The 20336-nt window shown below is 31.2% G+C and overlaps 1 protein-coding gene across 1 annotated transcript in view; it reads left to right on the top strand.

The window, feature by feature from the left end:
* The window catches only part of MS3_00010220 (uncharacterized protein), a gene marked incomplete at its 5' end in the record, with an annotated part of 48154 nt that overhangs the window by 13128 nt on the left and 14690 nt on the right, over positions 1-20336 (top strand). Inside the window, 3 exons of the mRNA XM_051218580.1 lie at positions 3180-3416; positions 11827-11893; positions 16942-17005. Of these exons, the coding sequence (XP_051075152.1) occupies positions 3180-3416; positions 11827-11893; positions 16942-17005 (368 nt within the window). The remainder of the gene's footprint in view (positions 1-3179; positions 3417-11826; positions 11894-16941; positions 17006-20336) is intronic.

Genomic DNA, 20336 nt, shown 5'->3' with positions numbered 1-20336 from the left:
ATATAGGTAGGTATACAGTGACGCTTCGTCCTATCAGCTTACATTTAAATTAGTGAAGCATTGATTCGTGTCGTAGATTTTGTTTGTATATGTATGTGTGTAGGGTAAACATACCACTTGATTCTGTAATTTAATACCTATGAAAGAGGGAGGTTCTTAAATCTACAGCTCACTATTTGGGAATTCAGTGTTCAAGCCACAGAATCGTAGCTCCAACTATGCAATTTGATTTGTTTGTTAGTCATTTGTAGAACTTTCCAAAGCATTTCGTTTATGAAAAATGAATGTTACTTGATATGTCAACGATCGAAATTAGTTCTGACGTTTCACTTGGCAATCTTATCTGAGCTTGTTCGGGGAAATATTCAAAATAAACAGCAACTAGAACAAGCAGTAGTAGAGAAGTATGGTATGTCATATGGTTTCCAAATCAACTGAAACCATGGTTTTAGCGTCAGTTTTAGTGACCTATACCCCTCTTCCACTATTCCATTTACCCTGGTAGATTGAAGTGACTAGTACTTGGGGCTTATATGACTTATTCTTTTAAATATTACAAACAGTCACATTGTTATTGCCAAAATATTTCTATAAATCTTTCTGTTTTTTCTGTGTTTCAAATGTGAGTTGGTACATTAAGTACATCATCCACTTTATTGTGTTTATAGTTGAAATAATAGCATTAAATAACTATTGTTTTAAATAACCTAGAATTGATTATTTGAACACATGTATTTTACAAACTAATTAGGCGAAATGTGTTTAAACAGCTTTTTTGTATCGAAATTCACTGTAATGGGTTACTCTTTCTTTTTTTTGCTATAATAAAACTTTTAGAATCCAAATCACTTTGAAGTTTATATTGTGTATATTTTCTTTCCTTCTATTTTCTTTTACTTTTTTGTCTGTTATTATTATTGCGAAAGTTTCACATGCTATATGTACATGGACTTTTAAACTAGGTTAACATTTTTAGGTAATCAATTAAACATGTGAATGATACATATATATATTTGGTAATTTTAAAGGCTATTATAATCATGGCTATTTAAAATAATATTATAATGAATGTAAGTTGCTATTTGGTGGATGGTAATCAATTGTCATCAGAAAGTGTTATGATCATGTATCCAAGGTATTAAAGAAAATATACTGATCAGCATTTATTTGCATATGAACAATTAACCTGGTGTTTGGTACATTGACCTTTCGAAAATGCCGTTAATTTTGAATCGTCTTCACTTATTACGGGTTTTTCTTAATGTATAGTTGTACTTTTATTTGATGAATTTATAACTAACAGTTAGAAGATTAAGAAATTAGTATATTTTCATGTAATGTGGTAGGTTGCTTGGCCTATACGTTCATTTTTTTCCTAGAAAAAATTAGTTCCGCGTTGGAATTTGATTTTACATATTCTCTTAAGGAATATGTTTCTGTACTACTCACAATTTAATGAAAAAAGCATGTTTATTTTCACGAAATTGCTTGTCATCCAACATTTTTCTAGTATATATTCACCAAGCATTTGTTCGTCTACGAGAAGTCTAGTAGAGAACCATATGACTTTTTCAACAAACAGATATCCTTATCATGACGCTTAACGTATATGCGTTGGCCGAAGTTGCCACACTACATTAGCACTACAAGATGAATTATGATTGAAATTGATATGATGTAGGCAGTAACAATGACAATGAGATTAAACATTGAGAATATAGCTCTGTAAGGCAAAGTGGATGAAGGTATGTATGAAGGAATACTGGAGTTTAAGATCGTTAGGAAGATGGCGAGTGAGTGCTTTTGTGCTACTGTGAACTATTCTGGTCTATCTCAGCCTAGGTGTTCAGCTACTGATGCCAGTTATCACACGTACCTCAATTAGGTTGTCTACATCTATCACTGTAGCGCAAACCAACGACTACTTGTCGCCTATAGAAACTTTGTTATTTTACTCACTGATATCTTTTTTAAAAAAAGAACAAATTTAATTGTACAGAAGGGAAATGACTAAGATCAATAAGCGGAATGCCAATTTCAGTTTACGCTCTAGTTTCAGTGAATGCAAAATGTATGTTTCCCATCATGTATAATTTTAAGATGAGTATTCTCCGCACTGGTATTACTTCAATACAATACTTTCAGTAAAACTTTATTTATATTTTCCTGTATTGATTTTAATTAATAAAAGTAATTTTTCTTCACAATTACTTATGCATATCGAGTTTTCAATCAGTTGTTTAGTTATTTGTACTTGTCCATTCATTCTTTGAAAAAGCCATCTTGTTTATTTTATTAGTTTATTAAAATTTGTCTTTCTAATTGCTTGACTGTGTCGTTTCCGACGTTGTTATAATTGTTGCGAATGTTTATCTTCATTAATTGATTTAAATTAATATATTAAAATATTACCGCATCAATTATCTCCCAATGTTCAATTTAAGCGTGACGTACATATTGAACATGAGTTTTTGCGTAACTTGTATAATGTATGTGTGAATAACGAACATGACTAAACAATACTACGTTTATTTACCAATATTAAATGATGAACACTTTATCCTATTTATTAATCAGAGTATTCTCATTGCATACAATTTTTTAAAAAAATATGTCTTTGTTTTCTAGTTCTTTCTAGTTAGTTTCAAAATGATAGCTTTATATAATTTAATAGATTCCATTACCATTTAACGTATAAAGACAAGCCAGTTTAGTAATCACCTACAGGTGAGTGCATTAGGTTATAAGTTGTAGTTGTTATATGAAGGTAAGACAAAAATTCAAATACGCTACCCAAAAATATGGTCAGTTTCAATAAGTAAAAACACATGAACTTACAGTTTTACAACTCCCAACTATCATGAAAAGGAAGATAATGGAGATTAGTTCAGTTCAATGTCAATCCCTGCTACATACTGTTATCAGCTGTATAACAAATGGGAAAGCTGCTTTGTCCTAATTAGTGACTTCTCAACAGCACTCACCCTATCAAAGTTACTCAATCAAAATCATTTTGCGTACATGTACTTGATTGAATACTTTTTTGTTTGAACCTCGTCACACCTAGTTCATTTCAAGTAACAATGCCAAATGACAATCTAATTCATAAGCTCAGACTTACTGAATTTTTATTCCTATTGTTATTTTGATTTCATAATGTATTATTCTTTTTTTTTCAGAATTGAATGATCGATTATTTGAACAATTAGCAGAAGTATCGAAACCTGAAATTAGTAAAAATAAATCATCTTCCTCATTATTGTCATTGTCATCGATATCAAATGATCAATCTGCCTTTCGTGAAAGTGAAATTAAACGTATTTATAGTGAAAAGTTGAAAACACTTAAAAAACAGTTAAAAGCATTAAATGAACAATTACAAACAACGCGTTATGTTATATCAAAATCCACAACATGTAAGTTGTTTGATACTAATATTTGGAAATTATAAGTTAATCAAAAAACATAGTGTACAGTTGAGGGTTATAAAGTAGTTTGCAGATTTTATTGAATATTCCGAATTCTTTTACTTTATTAACTGTTTATGATGTAATTAAACATGAAGGAATTCCCCCTTTTTTCATATCCAGTAATATAAATCAGTTTAATACTTTTTCAATTGTACTCATGATATAGCTCTAAGCACACTAACTGAAGGTTAGTGTTCTTAGTTTTAGTCATCAATAAGTTACAACACTTCGTTGTTAATCACTCATTTTAGGTTTTAAAAGCTATGATTTCATAATAATGCAATTTGAAACAGTTGTTACTCAGTTAAAAATTAGTGATTGAACTGAGTCATCTTTTGCCAAATAAATCACATGTAACCCAGTTATTTAAAGCTATGGTATTCGTTTATTTGTAACAAGTTTTGCATTGATAAAATCCCCATCATCAACAGATAAGAACAACTTGTTTTTTTTTGTAGATGTCTAACGCGATCGTGTATACTAAGAAGTCTGTAAGTTAGCATTAACTATTTCTTACTAGTTACTCCTTACCTTTTTAAACTAGTTCGTCAACTGGCGTATTACAGTCCTTAATAGAAATCTATTTTACAAACTTCCTGATTTGATTTAAACCCTATTTAAATGACAAAGACTAGTGATAAAAAAACAAGTTCACTTGCATACAAGTTTATATTTTTGTAAATGTTCCAAATTAAAAATAATGTTGATAAATGTTCAGTTGGCTGAGTATACTGATGTGTATGATTTGTTTATTGTTTATCTATTTTTAAGTGAAATGTGACGAATTCTATTGTTTTGACGGTATACATGTAATATAAGATGAGAAAAAATCTGTTTATCAAGTTTTTGGAAAAAATAAACAATGGAAATGTTTTTGTCTAATAACTTTATGTTGTTTAGTCAAACGACTAAGAGTGTTTTTTAAGTTTCGTATCTGTATCGAAATACGCTTGGGCTTGGAGCACACGCCACTGTCATATTATGCACTGATTTAAAATAAATTTGAACTTAATTTTATCACATACGTGAACAAAACTACTATCTGGACGATTGGTTGATTGATTGACCTGAGCGTCCAATGTTGTCGAAAGTAGTTATGAGGTCAGATCAGAAACCAGAATTAGTTTATCATTACTGCATACATAACCAGTGTAAATTAATGACGAAAAATATTGCGAATTAGATTATTTGGTATTACAACTTACTTTGATAATTTTAATTGGTAATATTTATTTTATTTTAGCTCTTCCTTCTACATCTACGGTCACTAGTCATCAACAGTTACCTTGTGATGGCAGTATTACCAGTGATTACACTAATCAAATGTCAGCACCATTTGATGTTTACCACAGTCATGAATTAGCAAAAAGATTACCGGCACATATATCGGATCCAAACGGTGATTTGTGTAAAACACCTGCAAGACAATCGAATACTCTGCCAGTTAAATGTATTCATGATTCTAAGACAACCGGTAATTTTGATACATTGTTTAATTCCTTTCCATTACTTCCGTGTTTTTCTTGATGGTCGAATATCGGTATGTAATGATGTATTAACAGGCAAGTAGATGTTTTGTATGTGCACTTCAATCAACAATCTATAGAGTATATCTAATGAATATGTGAAGCGACAAACTAAGACTGTCACTCATTGACTTTACTGAATAAATAAACAGTTGTAGGTACCAAATCATTTATCTTGAATCAGTTTGAACCGGGTGATCTGTCTTTATTTAGCTAATAACAAATGAAAGTTACAATTTCTTGATGCATCTGATTATTACTACGAATTCTTTCATTTTTATTTCAGCTTCTTTTACTGTTCAATATATAAATCTTACATTCTTTTGAATGGCAGTGTGAAACGACGAGAGAGTTAAAGGTCTCGGCTGTTAAGGACGAGTTAGGTATTTTTAAAAATAAAAGCATGATTGTGAACTATCATATGTATACTACCATCAGGTTGGAATTTATCATTTTAATGATGATAAGCATATATAACAATATTTACGGTGCCAGAAGTATACCAAGAACTGCCGTTTGCTACCCAAAAGACTATAACGGACGAAGGATTTGGACTTGACAGATCATTGTATGGGTGAAAAATGACAAAGTAGAAAAAAAAACGTCGAATAAAATGACAAACATGAATATTCATTTATTGACACATGTGGTTATTGGAGTTTATGTTTGAGGAATTCACATTACGAACTGAAAATAAAATTACAAGTGAAACGTAACCGAAAAAGTTCACCACGATTTCCTCTGAAAGTAGTATAGTTCAAATAAAAACGTGTGATCTATTGGGAAGCAGCATTATAGTTGTCATCATTTTTAAAGATGCTACAACAAGATTTCCCACTCAACAGCGTAAAATGTCATTATTTATTAATGGAATATCGAATATATAAAAACCTAGTAAGTATTTCTGCGTTCATGATAAATCTAAGAGATATGTCAAGGATAAACAACATAATCATAACTTTCGATCTCTTCACTCTTTGGAATATGTTCACAGGTGTACACTTAGGAGTCTTAATTTGAGTAATTGTGCGATAATATACAACAAGTTTGATGAAAGGTAAACAAGAAAAACTATCAACACTTCATTCAAACCTACAACTTTCACCCATAGATATACTACCACAAAATTGTCATTAAAATTTAAACTAATTCATTTGGCACATACTTGATTATGAGCTACACTTTAAATGTGAGGGTTAGTTATACTACCCGTTTGCCCAAACAGAAGTAGTCGGATTGGGTTTCGAACCTAGCACTTGACTTAGTGACTGAAAATCAAGAGCCTTAATCAACGGGTCATCTCTCCGAAATTGTTACTATTCACATATTTAGAATGAATAACCAGAAATGGTGTTAGTGAACAAGCATAAAAAACACTGAATCCTCAACACGATTAGATAATTCTAAATACTCAGATTTCAAACAAAGGAGAAAACATTTACCAGATCAAAACAAATGAAAATGACAAATTGTCAGAGAGAAAGTTTCGATGGATGTGTCACTGGAATTAACAGCATGTTGTTTACACTTAGTAAACAATAACTAAATACAACTTAAATTAACGTTAAACATCAATGACTTATTTTTATCTGAAAATCTCAAAGGATAAATACTACACATCAATCAGTATAAAAGTGTTTCACAAGAGTTAAACTATCACGTCAATTTAACCGACATATTTAGTATCTTTTAAAACTAAAAACTATCCCCATAATGACAAAACAATGAATAGAAGTGTTCAATAAACCCCACTTACTCTAAATCAGTGAATACAAAGTTTAAAACATCAGTGTTTGGAGTGGTAACTGTTTTTGAAACATGACACACATCATCACAAACAGGATCGCTATGAAACAAATGAAGATATGAATGCGGTGCTATAGGATGTGAAGTGAACATTGATTTACTCAGTGTAAGTATCCTGGTTGACATAATTGGCTCAGTTGCTTTATGTTTATGCGATATTGATGCAGCTAGCGATGATCTAGATGACTGAATAAGCTTCATATTGAAACTACAGAGGTATTGACCACTGGTAGGAAATTGAGTTGAGTTAAACAATGTATCAAAATTACCGGTTGTCTTAGAATCATGAATACATTTAACTGGCAGAGTATTCGATTGTCTTGCAGGTGTTTTACACAAATCACCGTTTGGATCCGATATATGTGCCGGTAATCTTTTTGCTAATTCATGACTGTGGTAAACATCAAATGGTGCTGACATTTGATTAGTGTAATCACTGGTAATACTGCCATCACAAGGTAACTGTTGATGACTAGTGACCGTAGATGTAGAAGGAAGAGCTAAAATAAAATAAATATTACCAATTAAAATTATCAAAGTAAGTTGTAATACCAAATAATCTAATTCGCAATATTTTTCGTCATTAATTTACACTGGTTATGTATGCAGTAATGATAAACTAATTCTGGTTTCTGATCTGACCTCATAACTACTTTCGACAACATTGGACGCTCAGGTCAATCAATCAACCAATCGTCCAGATAGTAGTTTTGTTCACGTATGTGATAAAATTAAGTTCAAATTTATTTTAAATCAGTGCATAATATGACAGTGGCGTGTGCTCCAAGCCCAAGCGTATTTCGATACAGATACGAAACTTAAAAAACACTCTTAGTCGTTTGACTAAACAACATAAAGTTATTAGACAAAAACATTTCCATTGTTTATTTTTTCCAAAAACTTGATAAACAGATTTTTCTCATCTTATATTACATGTATACCGTCAAAACAATAGAATTCGTCACATTTCACTTAAAAATAGATAAACAATAAACAAATCATACACATCAGTATACTCAGCCAACTGAACATTTATCAACATTATTTTTAATTTGGAACATTTACAAAAATATAAACTTGTATGCAAGTGAACTTGTTTTTTTATCACTAGTCTTTGTCATTTAAATAGGGTTTAAATCAAATCAGGAAGTTTGTAAAATAGATTTCTATTAAGGACTGTAATACGCCAGTTGACGAACTAGTTTAAAAAGGTAAGGAGTAACTAGTAAGAAATAGTTAATGCTAACTTACAGACTTCTTAGTATACACGATCGCGTTAGACATCTACAAAAAAAACAAGTTGTTCTTATCTGTTGATGATGGGGATTTTATCAATGCAAAACTTGTTACAAATAAACGAATACCATAGCTTTAAATAACTGGGTTACATGTGATTTATTTGGCAAAAGATGACTCAGTTCAATCACTAATTTTTAACTGAGTAACAACTGTTTCAAATTGCATTATTATGAAATCATAGCTTTTAAAACCTAAAATGAGTGATTAACAACGAAGTGTTGTAACTTATTGATGACTAAAACTAAGAACACTAACCTTCAGTTAGTGTGCTTAGAGCTATATCATGAGTACAATTGAAAAAGTATTAAACTGATTTATATTACTGGATATGAAAAAAGGGGGAATTCCTTCATGTTTAATTACATCATAAACAGTTAATAAAGTAAAAGAATTCGGAATATTCAATAAAATCTGCAAACTACTTTATAACCCTCAACTGTACACTATGTTTTTTGATTAATTTATGTCTCCTATCATATGTAGCCATTTCTTTAATCTTTGAACTTGATGCATTATATAGTTGTTCTGTGAATGAACCATGAGAGTTATAATAATACTTCACTCAACTATATAAATTACTTAAGTTTTCTCAGAATTTCAGAATGGAGGAAATCAATGATTAATATATACAGAAGATGAAAAAGTGCTGATCACAAATCGGAAGAAAATATTGTCACTTACGTGAAATATCATTCACTTTCACTGAAATATTTTCATCACTCTGTGATCGAGGTTTACCAACTCGTAACAATTGACGACCGAAAGATCTAATTAAAAATGTTACAACAGATGGTAATGGCCATACAAAATGTAAACTAAACACATCTTTAAGACATGCAAAAGTGATGACTTTTATACATTCAAAGGCTTGAAAAAATGAAATATGTTGATAAGCTAACGAAATCACGATTTGTCTGATACCACACTTAAGTGTAAAATGAATACCAACCTGATTACTAGACACAGTGTAGACATATAAGTTGTACATTAATCTATTGGTTGAAGACCATCCGATAAGTGACTGCATAAACCCTTAATTTTGTATTTGTAAGATGCGCTAATATAGTACATGTTTAAGTCAAATCAAGAATATTTATACAGGATTATCAATTTAAAGTACAAAAATACTAATGCTATTACTTTAATCTCATATGCATAAAGCTTTGAACACATGGTTTTTCATAATCATCCATATTTAATAGTCTAGTTTCACATCGAACGCATTCTGAGTCTAACTTGTAAGGTCATGATTGCGCAATGCTGAGGAGTCCCATACAAGGAGGAAACGGCTGTCAAGTGCGTCTAGGTATTCAGTGATGGTCTATCATTGATCTACTCATGATATCATTCTAAACTCAACAATCTCTGAATACTATACTGATTTAATTTTTGGTAAACGTGAATGTATACTATTTTAAGCGATCGAACATACACTACCTCCAGTATTTTGTACTTTAAATTGATAATCCTGTATAAATATTCTTGATTTGACTTAAACATGTACTATATTAGCGCATCTTACAAATACAAAATTAAGGGTTTATGCAGTCACTTATCGGATGGTCTTCAACCAATAGATTAATGTACAACTTATATGTCTACACTGTGTCTAGTAATCAGGTTGGTATTCATTTTACACTTAAGTGTGGTATCAGACAAATCGTGATTTCGTTAGCTTATCAACATATTTCATTTTTTCAAGCCTTTGAATGTATAAAAGTCATCACTTTTGCATGTCTTAAAGATGTGTTTAGTTTACATTTTGTATGGCCATTACCATCTGTTGTAACATTTTTAATTAGATCTTTCGGTCGTCAATTGTTACGAGTTGGTAAACCTCGATCACAGAGTGATGAAAATATTTCAGTGAAAGTGAATGATATTTCACGTAAGTGACAATATTTTCTTCCGATTTGTGATCAGCATTTTTCAATCTTCTGTATATGTTATTCATTGGTGATTCATTAGATGTTGTTGTGTTGTACCTTCCTTAAGTTACTGTTAGTATATTACGGGTCTATTCATCTATGTAATCGTGGTTATATTGTTTTTTATGTATACTGCTGCTCAGTCAGGTAATTAGTCCATCTTTTTCCACGAGTTTTGAGTTACGATTTGAACTGTACAGTAGGAGTTTATTTGCCTGTTATACTCTTGTTCTGTGCTGTATTTCGGGAAGAGAGAGCGAATGGCTACATTTTGAACCAACCAATGGGCGTTAAGTACTGTACTCAGTCGTTATCTCACTGCCGTTGAGTTATTTATTGGTCAAAGACACTCCTTTTTGTGATTGGTTATTCTAAGGTTATAGGTTCCATGAAGAACAGTTCGATCATATGGGTTTAAATGCATTTACATAACTTTGTAACACTATGCGCTCATTATAATGCCACAATTTTTGCATGATCATCGGTTCTGGCCACAATTCAGTCCTGAATTATTTTAAAGTGTGTAGAATGCAAGAAAAGAATTGAACTGAAGTGAACTGAAATTAGTAATATAGTGGACAGAATTGTTGACAAAACACTCCTAGTTACCAGAGTTTACTATCATATAGGGAAATTCAGAGTCCAACTATTTCAGAAACATTGTCAAAAGTGATTGTATTAGCCTCCTATGTCGTGAAAAGTTGTTTCCTGACTGCTTTAAGTCTAAGGACTCAGAAGGAGCTAGTTAGGGATTATTTTAGAACCCCTAATTAGTTATTTACAAAAAAATTAGTTATCATTATACGAAGGAATAAAAATTAAACTGCTTGTTGTTAAATTTGTAAAGTGAAACATTCTTTGCTTACCTGAATTCCTGTGCTCTCTGAATTGTCCACATACATCGAATTCCAGTTTATTTAGCTACGGTTAATGTAAAATAGGATGGTGAACTTGACAAAGGGATAACAAAATGCTTTACTACTATCTGTGCGTATATATATTTAGAACTGGCTAAAGTGATTTAGAAACTTAAATCTCAACTACTGTGTTATAGTGTTGAATGTCATTGCATTTTTCAGGATTTCAGCAACCACTATACAATTAACTTAATCCTCTTATTTATCGGGATTATGTAATTAAACTTCATTTTCTGTATTCAGTAGTTTTGTGTTAATGAAATATATTGGTGTAAACCAAGTGGACATTAAACACAATCTTTGGGATTCAGTATAGGTCGACAAAGTCTACTACAGAAATAGGACCAAACTTAGATCCCTGGAGTAAACATATACAATTACCATTATTTTATTCTTTGTAAATGTTATTTAATCTAATCGGTTTACTTTTACGCAAAAGAATAGCACAAATCGAATGAAGAAATTCTTCTGTCCAATCGAGTACTCACCATATCTCCACACTACAACATTTAAACTTACATTCGTAGTTTAAAAGCATTTGGTTGCTCAAGCTTATATCATATCAAAATTTAAATGATCAGTTTGGCACGAAGTGTATAGGAGACAATCTATGTAATATTATGTTTAAAATAATTCCACTTTTTGACATTTAAATAATCCCTACGTTTTGCTTGCCTAACTGGGTCCCTAAAGTAGTTCGGATTGGTTTGCCCGGTGAAATACTGAAATTATTTAAGTTTTAAATTATTCCAAATATAATATTTCCATCTATTAACTTATGGTTCCATACGATTTATCGAATTATTTTAATAATTACCAATTATTCCAAACAACTTCACTGTTTTATATACTGAAATTTGTTGTGTACTATTTTCTCCAGATGATGATACTGGATATCGTAAGAAAAGTTCTTCACGTCCTGTCGGCTACTCATTCTTTACACCTAAGTAAGTTTTTCTCTCACAATTTATATTTTATACATTATTATTATTGTATTATTATTGTTCCGTTGTACTATTTAAACTTGGATTAATTTTAATTTGGTTATTTATTCTCTGAAGAAATGACTTACACTAAGCCACGAAACGTCAGAAAATCTAATTTTTCTACTCACTGAGATATTACAAATATACTATTTATTTATAACAATCGACCCAATGCTCAATTTATTCGAAATTATCAAATCAAACCTTGGTAATGATACCTGTATTAAAAGAAGCTTTAGTTAGTATACACTCTACATTAGTACTATTTATTGAATTTAAGTGGCAAATAATTTGTTTGTATATCATTTCTTTAAACAACGAATCGGACTGTGAATATTCTATGTAAGAGAAATTTTGAAGTTCCAATTCTAAATTTAATGATGAATAAGAAATTCGTGATAAGATGAAGATAATTCATGTATCAACAAGTATATGTGTTAAAGTAGGGTAATTACCAACGTCTCCTTAATGTTTTTTTCTTGAATCAGGATAATTTATAGAGTAACATCCTGCTATGTTTCAATAAATGATCTTTAAGTCTTGTAATACAAGACACAAAATGAAATGATGCTTAACATCTGACTGTTCAAATTTGAGGATGTACTTTTTCATCCATGATGAACTTAATTATTGCACTGTGTCCAGAGGATTTGATCTTAAAATGCAGAAAATGACTTCATAATCTGAAGACAGTTTAGAATATGCAATAATGTGCTATGCTAGACTACCTCACTGATAAAAATTTTATTATTTTCTCAGTCAGTCAGTTAGTCAGCAACAACGTAGAACTCCATGCATACGTACATCAGTTCGAGTTGCCATACCACATTAGCACAGAGATACAATTGTCGATTCATATCCCATAGTGGTAGAGGTAGTAAAAGTATAAGCAGTAATCGGAAAGATTAGGGTTTGAAGATGTTATTCAAGGAGTATAATCCAGTGAAATAAATTTGGAAAGGGAAAAAGGGGACATGAAGAACTCAGAAGATTAGAATTTGGGAGATCACAAAGAGTGAATGCACCTGTGTCATTGCAAACGATTCTAAGCCATGTCATTCAAGGTCTCTAACCACCGGTTGCCATCGTCTCGCAGATCCCAACCAGATAGTCTACACCTACCAGCATGACTCACTCCACTTGTCAGTGACGTCATGGATTTGAACCATGTTTTGATCTGGCCGTCCCCAGCTTTCTTCCAACCTACTCCTACACCATGAAACATCGCACGTCGGGGCAGTCAGTGGTTGAGCATACGTAACACATGTCCCAGCCAACTCAACTGATGAAGTTTCACTGCTTCATCACTTGATTTGCCATCCTTACCTAGTACCCGTTTCCTAACAACTGCGTTACTTACTCGATAGTCCCATGATATACGAGCAATATTTCGAAGACACCTATGATCGAATACTAGTAACCTACGAATATCCTCTACTCTTACCGGCCATGTTTCACTTCCATAAAGTAGGACGGAACGAACTGCTGCACAGTAACCACGTCCTTTGGTTGATAGACGGATATCTCGCCTACGCCATAAATGACGCAAGTTGGCAAAAGCCAGCCGAGCCTTCTGTATCCGTGCTAAGATTTTGTCACACACCAGACCATAAAGGCTGATGAGGCTCCCAAGATAAGTGAAGAGGTCGACACGCTCAACTGCTTCACTCCCTATCATTAGTTCGAGTGTCGATGCAACCCAATCCTGAAGTAACATTTTGCTTTTCGAGAGGGAGAATCGCATCCCGAACATGCTTGCATTGATGCTCAGAGTGGTCAGAAGACTCTGCATTTTGTCAGCGTCTTCACAAAATAGAACTATGTCATCGGCATATTCTAGGTCAAAAAGTGAATCTCCCGGTAGAAGTTTAACGCCTGGAAATTTAGATGAGGAAATTGCTATCTCTAAAAGCATGTCAACGACAAAGTTAAACAAGAATGAAGAGAGTGGACAGCCCTGACGAACACCACTTGAGGTAATCAATTCTGATGACAGTTCGCCATAAGCTCTCACTCTACCAGTTGTGTTCGAGTAGAGATCCTTTAAAAGGTTAATGTACTTCTTTGGTACTCCTTTCAATGACAAACACTGCCATAGAACCTCACCGCTTTAAGTTCGAAAAGTACTACGATCGTGGGGCGTCCGAATGTATGTTTATTTACTAATACTACAGTCTTCAAATTCTTGTTTTTGAATTAGTTTCGAGGTTTATCCGTTATTGTTTTTTTCTATCTTTTTGAACTCCATCATATATATGTATATTTAAACCAAATCATAGACATTGGTCAACGTCGTCCTTTTTTTCTATCGATCAACTCAGATGTCCGTTATTGAGTTGATTTCGAAAAACTACTCCATACTGATAGTAATAAATGGTTATCAGTGCCATGGTTCTTTCAGTTTGCAAATTATTATTTGCTTGTCAAAGATAATGATACCAATGTCTTTCTGTCATTCTCCTTTGCCTATTCTACCTTCTTCAACGTTCCCTACTATGTTTACTTCATTTTGTCATTTGCGATCCTGTGTATGTTTCAATAATTTCAACAGAATCGTAATTTTAATTTTTCCATACTGTAACCACTGATTGCAAGAATTCTGCAATACATATACAGTGTTACTGAATTAGCCAGCGTATAAGCGTAGCTTGAGCTTCGAGGTTAAAGTAATTTAATAGTTAGATTCATGAGTCGATTGAAGCTAGACCACCATGGAAAACCTGGAAGCGCTGGACGGCCGTTTCGTCTTGGTATGGGACTCAGCAGTATATATATATATATATATATATATATATATATATATATATATATTAGTGTAGAGCCATGTTGGATAACTAATTGAAAAAAATTTCTTCGCTTGATTTGTTCCTTCATTATTTACCAAATTTCAAAATGGGAATTTTCACTATAACTGGGTTTGTTTCCTCTTCACGAACATCACTTAGTTACTCAGATACACGTACTTCTTGTTAATATTCAACTGGTCAGCACCGGAATAAGTGTAAGAAAAAGGAATTAATCAGTCGGACAAATATTTCTCTCCCATGAGCTTTATATTTTATTTTCGAAAACTGATCACTAATTCACTGAGTGGCGTGTATTTCATTGTACAGCAAGATAATATTATGAGCTTTTTTTATTTTAAAAAAAACCAATCAGTTCCGTGAACAGAATACTACTCCTGATCTCTTGAAGTTTTGAAGAGTAGGTTGTTTCATATGTGCTTAGTTCCAGTTCATTCCACACCTTTCCGTCTGATGGATAACGACCATGTAACACAGGAAAATTTTGCTAAACATATTAGATTTACGACTGTTCACGTCAGTAAAGTAAGACACTATTGTTATTCCTTCTTTAACTAATTTCTTAGTTATACAATAACATATCATAAATTCATTGTATCCAACAATAAATGGAGTTGTAATTTAGTAATAGCACTTAACTCAAAATTCAAAAATTTACTGCAGTTTATTCTCCTGATTTTAGAAAAATATTTCCTGAATGGATTATTTGTATTTCCTTCTGAATAAAACATTATTCTATAGTTTCTCTCCTATTGTGTTGTAAATTTTATGTCAAGCTTTTATTTTGAGTTTTAAAAGTACACTTTCTGCCAGCTGACTTGTTACTCCACATATGATTCCTTAAATGCTTTCATATAGTGTGACTTACTTAAATTGACTGATTTACTTGTAAGCATTTTTGTTAAAATAACAGTTTTAGTTTCTCTTGCCAACAACATAAAATTGAGAAATTAAAAAACAATTAAAGTTATTTAATTAACGGAACCACGTGAAAAACTGGAAGAGTGAATAGTACTGAAACATATCTGGGAATTAAAAAGAAAAATTGAAATTATTTAAATTGACGTGTTTCATGTATCCCTAAGAGTTCACGCACAGAAAATCCACTCACGATATATATATATATAAACTTGATCTCTTTGAACTTGTTTTCCATTTTACAGATTACCGCATCATTCTGTACAACTTTACTCTCATTAATTATATTTAATTTTCAATTACATTGATTTTTAAACTGAATTTAAACATTAATATTAAATAATGTCACTTAATTTAAACGTTAATGTGAAGCTATCTTACTTTTACTGTTGAAAATAAAATGGAGTTTTTGTCCCGTTGTACTATTTAAACTTGGATTAATTTTAATTTGGTTATTTATCCTCTGAAGAAGTGCTTACACTAAGTCACGAAACGTCAGATTATCTAATTTTTTACCCATTGTGACATTACAAATATATTATTTATTTAAAAGATAGAATTTTACCTTCTTAACTAAAATCTGCTTAAAGTTTAATGTAGTAGTTTTAAGGTTTTTGTTGAGTCGGCTTTCGGAGAACTTCAACGGAGCCTCCAGAGGCTTAAAAGAGCCGAAGAGTCCTAGCTAATCACAGCACGATGGAGCATTCTAGAATTCCAACGTGGCGTGCTACTATTGGTCAGTAGCATAATATGTCGCTAACGGATTGGCCGAAATATGTTGATTTAACAAACGTTAACATCTATAAATAACCGTGTTTTTCTGTACAAAAACGAACCTTGGAGTAAAGTATTTCTCATACTTTGCGTCTTCTCTCTGGTGTTCAGGTCGCTGTGTAGTTCTAGCTTGTGGGTTACCGGAATAGCTTAGGAAACGAATATAGCGTTCAATCGACAAGACTTATCAGTTTTGATATTCAGCTAAAAAGATTTGAAGTTTATCCAGTTGATGTCCGCTTATAGTAGAAAACGTCTGGGAAAACATACCTTGCTAATTACTGTATACTAATGCAGTAGAGATTTGATTCTACTGCCAATCTTTCTTCATTGTTTGAAATATTTAGGATGTTGAGCTAACATATGGTGGACCTGTTTGTGTTTTGTTAAGAGAATCTAATTATTTCATAGTTCCAGCAATTTTGTATCCATAGTAATTATTTCATAGTAGCGTAATAACTGGTTTATCGAATGTATTCTCAAGGATGTATCTAAATTTTATTTTTATTTTAGCGATAGAAAGAAACATAAGAAAATTACAAAAGGCCATTTGACTACATCCAATTTGTTGTATCCTGTAAGTTATTGTTTTGAATGGTCAATTGAATATCTAGAGCAATTAACAGTGTTCAGGCTTTACGAATTTCTAGAGAGAAAATGAAATATTTATGAAAAAATCCAATTCATTCTTGAGTATCAACAATGGGGCAGTTGAAACTCTTTCTAATGTTAACGTAAACGTACGTGTTGAAGAAGTTAGTGGCTATCGGGTCTCGGTAGCTCAGTGAATAATGCTTTGATTTTCGGAGAGAAAAGTACTGGATTTGAGTCGTAGTGTGAATATCAACACCAAAATAAATTCACCTGACAAGTCCCAGTGACAAGAAATATAGGTTTTATATATTCCACTGCTAGCCACAATCCATCTGTTTTAAAAGCCATTAGTCCCACTAAAATAATTCATTTGAATAATGATTCTTTCAACGTAAAATATTTTCTACCCTCATTGTTTTAACTTTTATTTGAAAAGTAACCTATGTCGTTCCAGTTACTATCTTTCAACTTCCGATTACTGATTGTACTCAGTATATGACTAATTCCATGTAAAATATTATATATTGACCAAGATATTACTGTTTTGTTAACGTTTCTATAAGCTTAATTTATCCACAGTTTCGTATCCCGTCTACATCTATTGACTGTTAGGATTTAAATTTGTATTTAACAGAGCATAGAAAGAAATTTTTCGAAAACTTTCTCTAATAGCATTGCATTTTATTATAAACTATAATTCAGGGCAATGTGAAATTCAGCTTTTTATAGGTTTCTTTGTGTTTATCAAACTACTTTAATTGTTTCTCTCTATTGACAGCTCATAATATTACAAAGTCGTAATTTCAGTAGCTCTTCCGTACTTTCGTTTGTACAATGTATCGCAACTCGATATATATATATATATATATATATATATATATATATATATATATATATATATATATATATATTCCAAAATCTTTTTATCGAGAAAGAGATAACCCACTAGTTTTTCTAGTTTCCTTCGTTTATTTTAGGGTCACCTTAGTTTATCACTTCATCCATGGTGCACACCATTAGTGTCTTTCCGAATCAAGCTTAATATTTTGAATATACAAATACATCTTCATAACATAAAGTTCTGATCAAATGATCTACTATTCTTTTTAAACTTCAGTCTATCTGTGGTCTGATCTAGTAGTAGTTATCTGTCAATAGTATCATGAAATATACCTATTAATTGATTTTCATGCTTTATTCCTAGTATGCCTACGCAAAGTCGTTTTCGTCAGTATCAGTAGAACTGTTATTTCTATATTTTATTCAGTTCAATAAATAATAATATCAATAAATTATATTGATGAACGTGAACGTTTTGAAGTTGATTTTTGTTTTCTAGAATTTCATTTTTATCCTGATAATTAATTATTTAAATGAATGAATCTATTATCGATAATAAAATTGTCCCTATTTGACCAATTAATTGTTTTCGATTAATTATTGTCATTGTTTTATTTATAATTAATATAAATAATTTGTAAGCAAATAAATGATAGTTAATTTATTTGTAATTACACTATAGAATAATATGAGTAAAAAGTGATCGATTTCTTTCTTTCTGAAATTTATATTTCTTCGAATTTTTACATTTTATTTCAAATGACTGGGTTAAATATTTACATTGTTTAGTTAATTGTACATTCTTTATAGTATTTGTATGACAATTTCATTCTTAATAGTTTCCGTCTTTATCAATTTAATGAATTCCCATTTGATTGAACATCATGTCTACGAAGTACAATATTATCTAACGTTAAATCAATTTACCAAAGAAAAGGTGTCTTCATTTAGTGTTGTTAAGATATTTGAAATCTAAATATACACATGTTGAAGTAATAGGATCGAAATCTGTTTCAGCACTAGTAATCTGAACATTTTTTTCTAGCAAAGTTATCTGACTGTTACCAGCAATCCTATAATCATAGTTTGTAGCTTGATATAAGACAGCAACAATCACTGTATTCTTCTTCTTCGCAAATCCTACTAATTAGTTGCCTCTCTGATTTCCTATCCTATTTATAAACTTGAGCTAAATGAAATAGACTGCAATTTATATGTTCATATTTCGAAGTTTGTCTACAAAAAAACGTCAATATTAACATTAGACATAAAAATTTATGATTTTAGTGAAAACTGAGATACATTGAATATTTAAATCGTCTAAATTTTCTTAAGTCTTTTATCTAGATTTCGTTTTATTTTTATGTTCTGTCAAGTTTTTCTTAAAATAAAAAAAAACCGGTTAATCGTTTTCACTGTTGGCTTACATAAGTCTAATTGATTGTTTATGTGTATAATTGCTAACATAATAGTCAGTGATACGTTTCAATTAATTTAACTTATAGTTAACTCACGTGTCATATAATTCATTATTATTTTTCATTGTTTTACCTATGTATATGTGTGTGTGTGTCTGTTCATTCTTACTATTCATGTTAATAAAACCGACCACCTTATACATGTGAAATCTCAACGGAAAGAATAGAACACTTACTGCAATTATATGACCATTGATTTGACTTTTGGTTAATGATTGACCTTGTGTTGTGTATATGATAAAAGTTTTCACGAAATTTTCGGTAGTGATTCATTTGCTTATTGATTTCAGCTTCTTGTATTTCAAAGGATCTGTATTATAATTCATTTGCTTAAGTCTAAATGATCAAGTGATGATAACAGTAAGAAACATTGTTCATTTAATTTCGTGATCATTATAATTTCCTTGAAACGATTTATCTTTGTGTATAGTTCAGAACAATATTAGTTTTGTTTGAAGAATGAAATTGTTGAGTCAGATAAACCATCAAAATATTGAAAATATGATCAATCATAATAACAACATAAATTTATTCGAATATAATCTTTACAATAATCTGATATAACGGTGGCGAGAATAATTATTATCATGATAGTGGTAGGTAAAGGACTTCAAATGTCTCAATAATACTTCGTATATGAAGGTGAAGACTGAGATTTTGTCAACCTCGTACTTTTTGTCTTCTAAATAAAACAATCCTAAACTTCAGTATATTTAATTATTCTCCTACTTGCCTATACTGTTCAATAGATTTAACTCAACTGAATTACTTCACACATCCAGTGTTTTTCTTTCATCTAATCTATTAGTATTACTTCTGTGTGTTATAGTGAATATGTGTATATATAACTACTATTAGTGTTATTGTTTACTTTCAAATAGCTGAAATGACTGGAATATAAAGACAGCAGTTCATGACTTTCAACTAATCAAATTCTAAAAAAATGTGACTGGCAGGCAAATTCGTTGGTTTTTAAGAGATATCACTTGTAAACTT

This window comes from Schistosoma haematobium, chromosome 1 (genome assembly GCF_000699445.3).
Source record: "Schistosoma haematobium chromosome 1, whole genome shotgun sequence".
NCBI classification, from domain to species: domain Eukaryota; kingdom Metazoa; phylum Platyhelminthes; class Trematoda; order Strigeidida; family Schistosomatidae; genus Schistosoma; species Schistosoma haematobium.
Note: the sequence above shows the minus strand (reverse complement) of the source record. Positions and strands in the feature narration are given on the sequence as shown.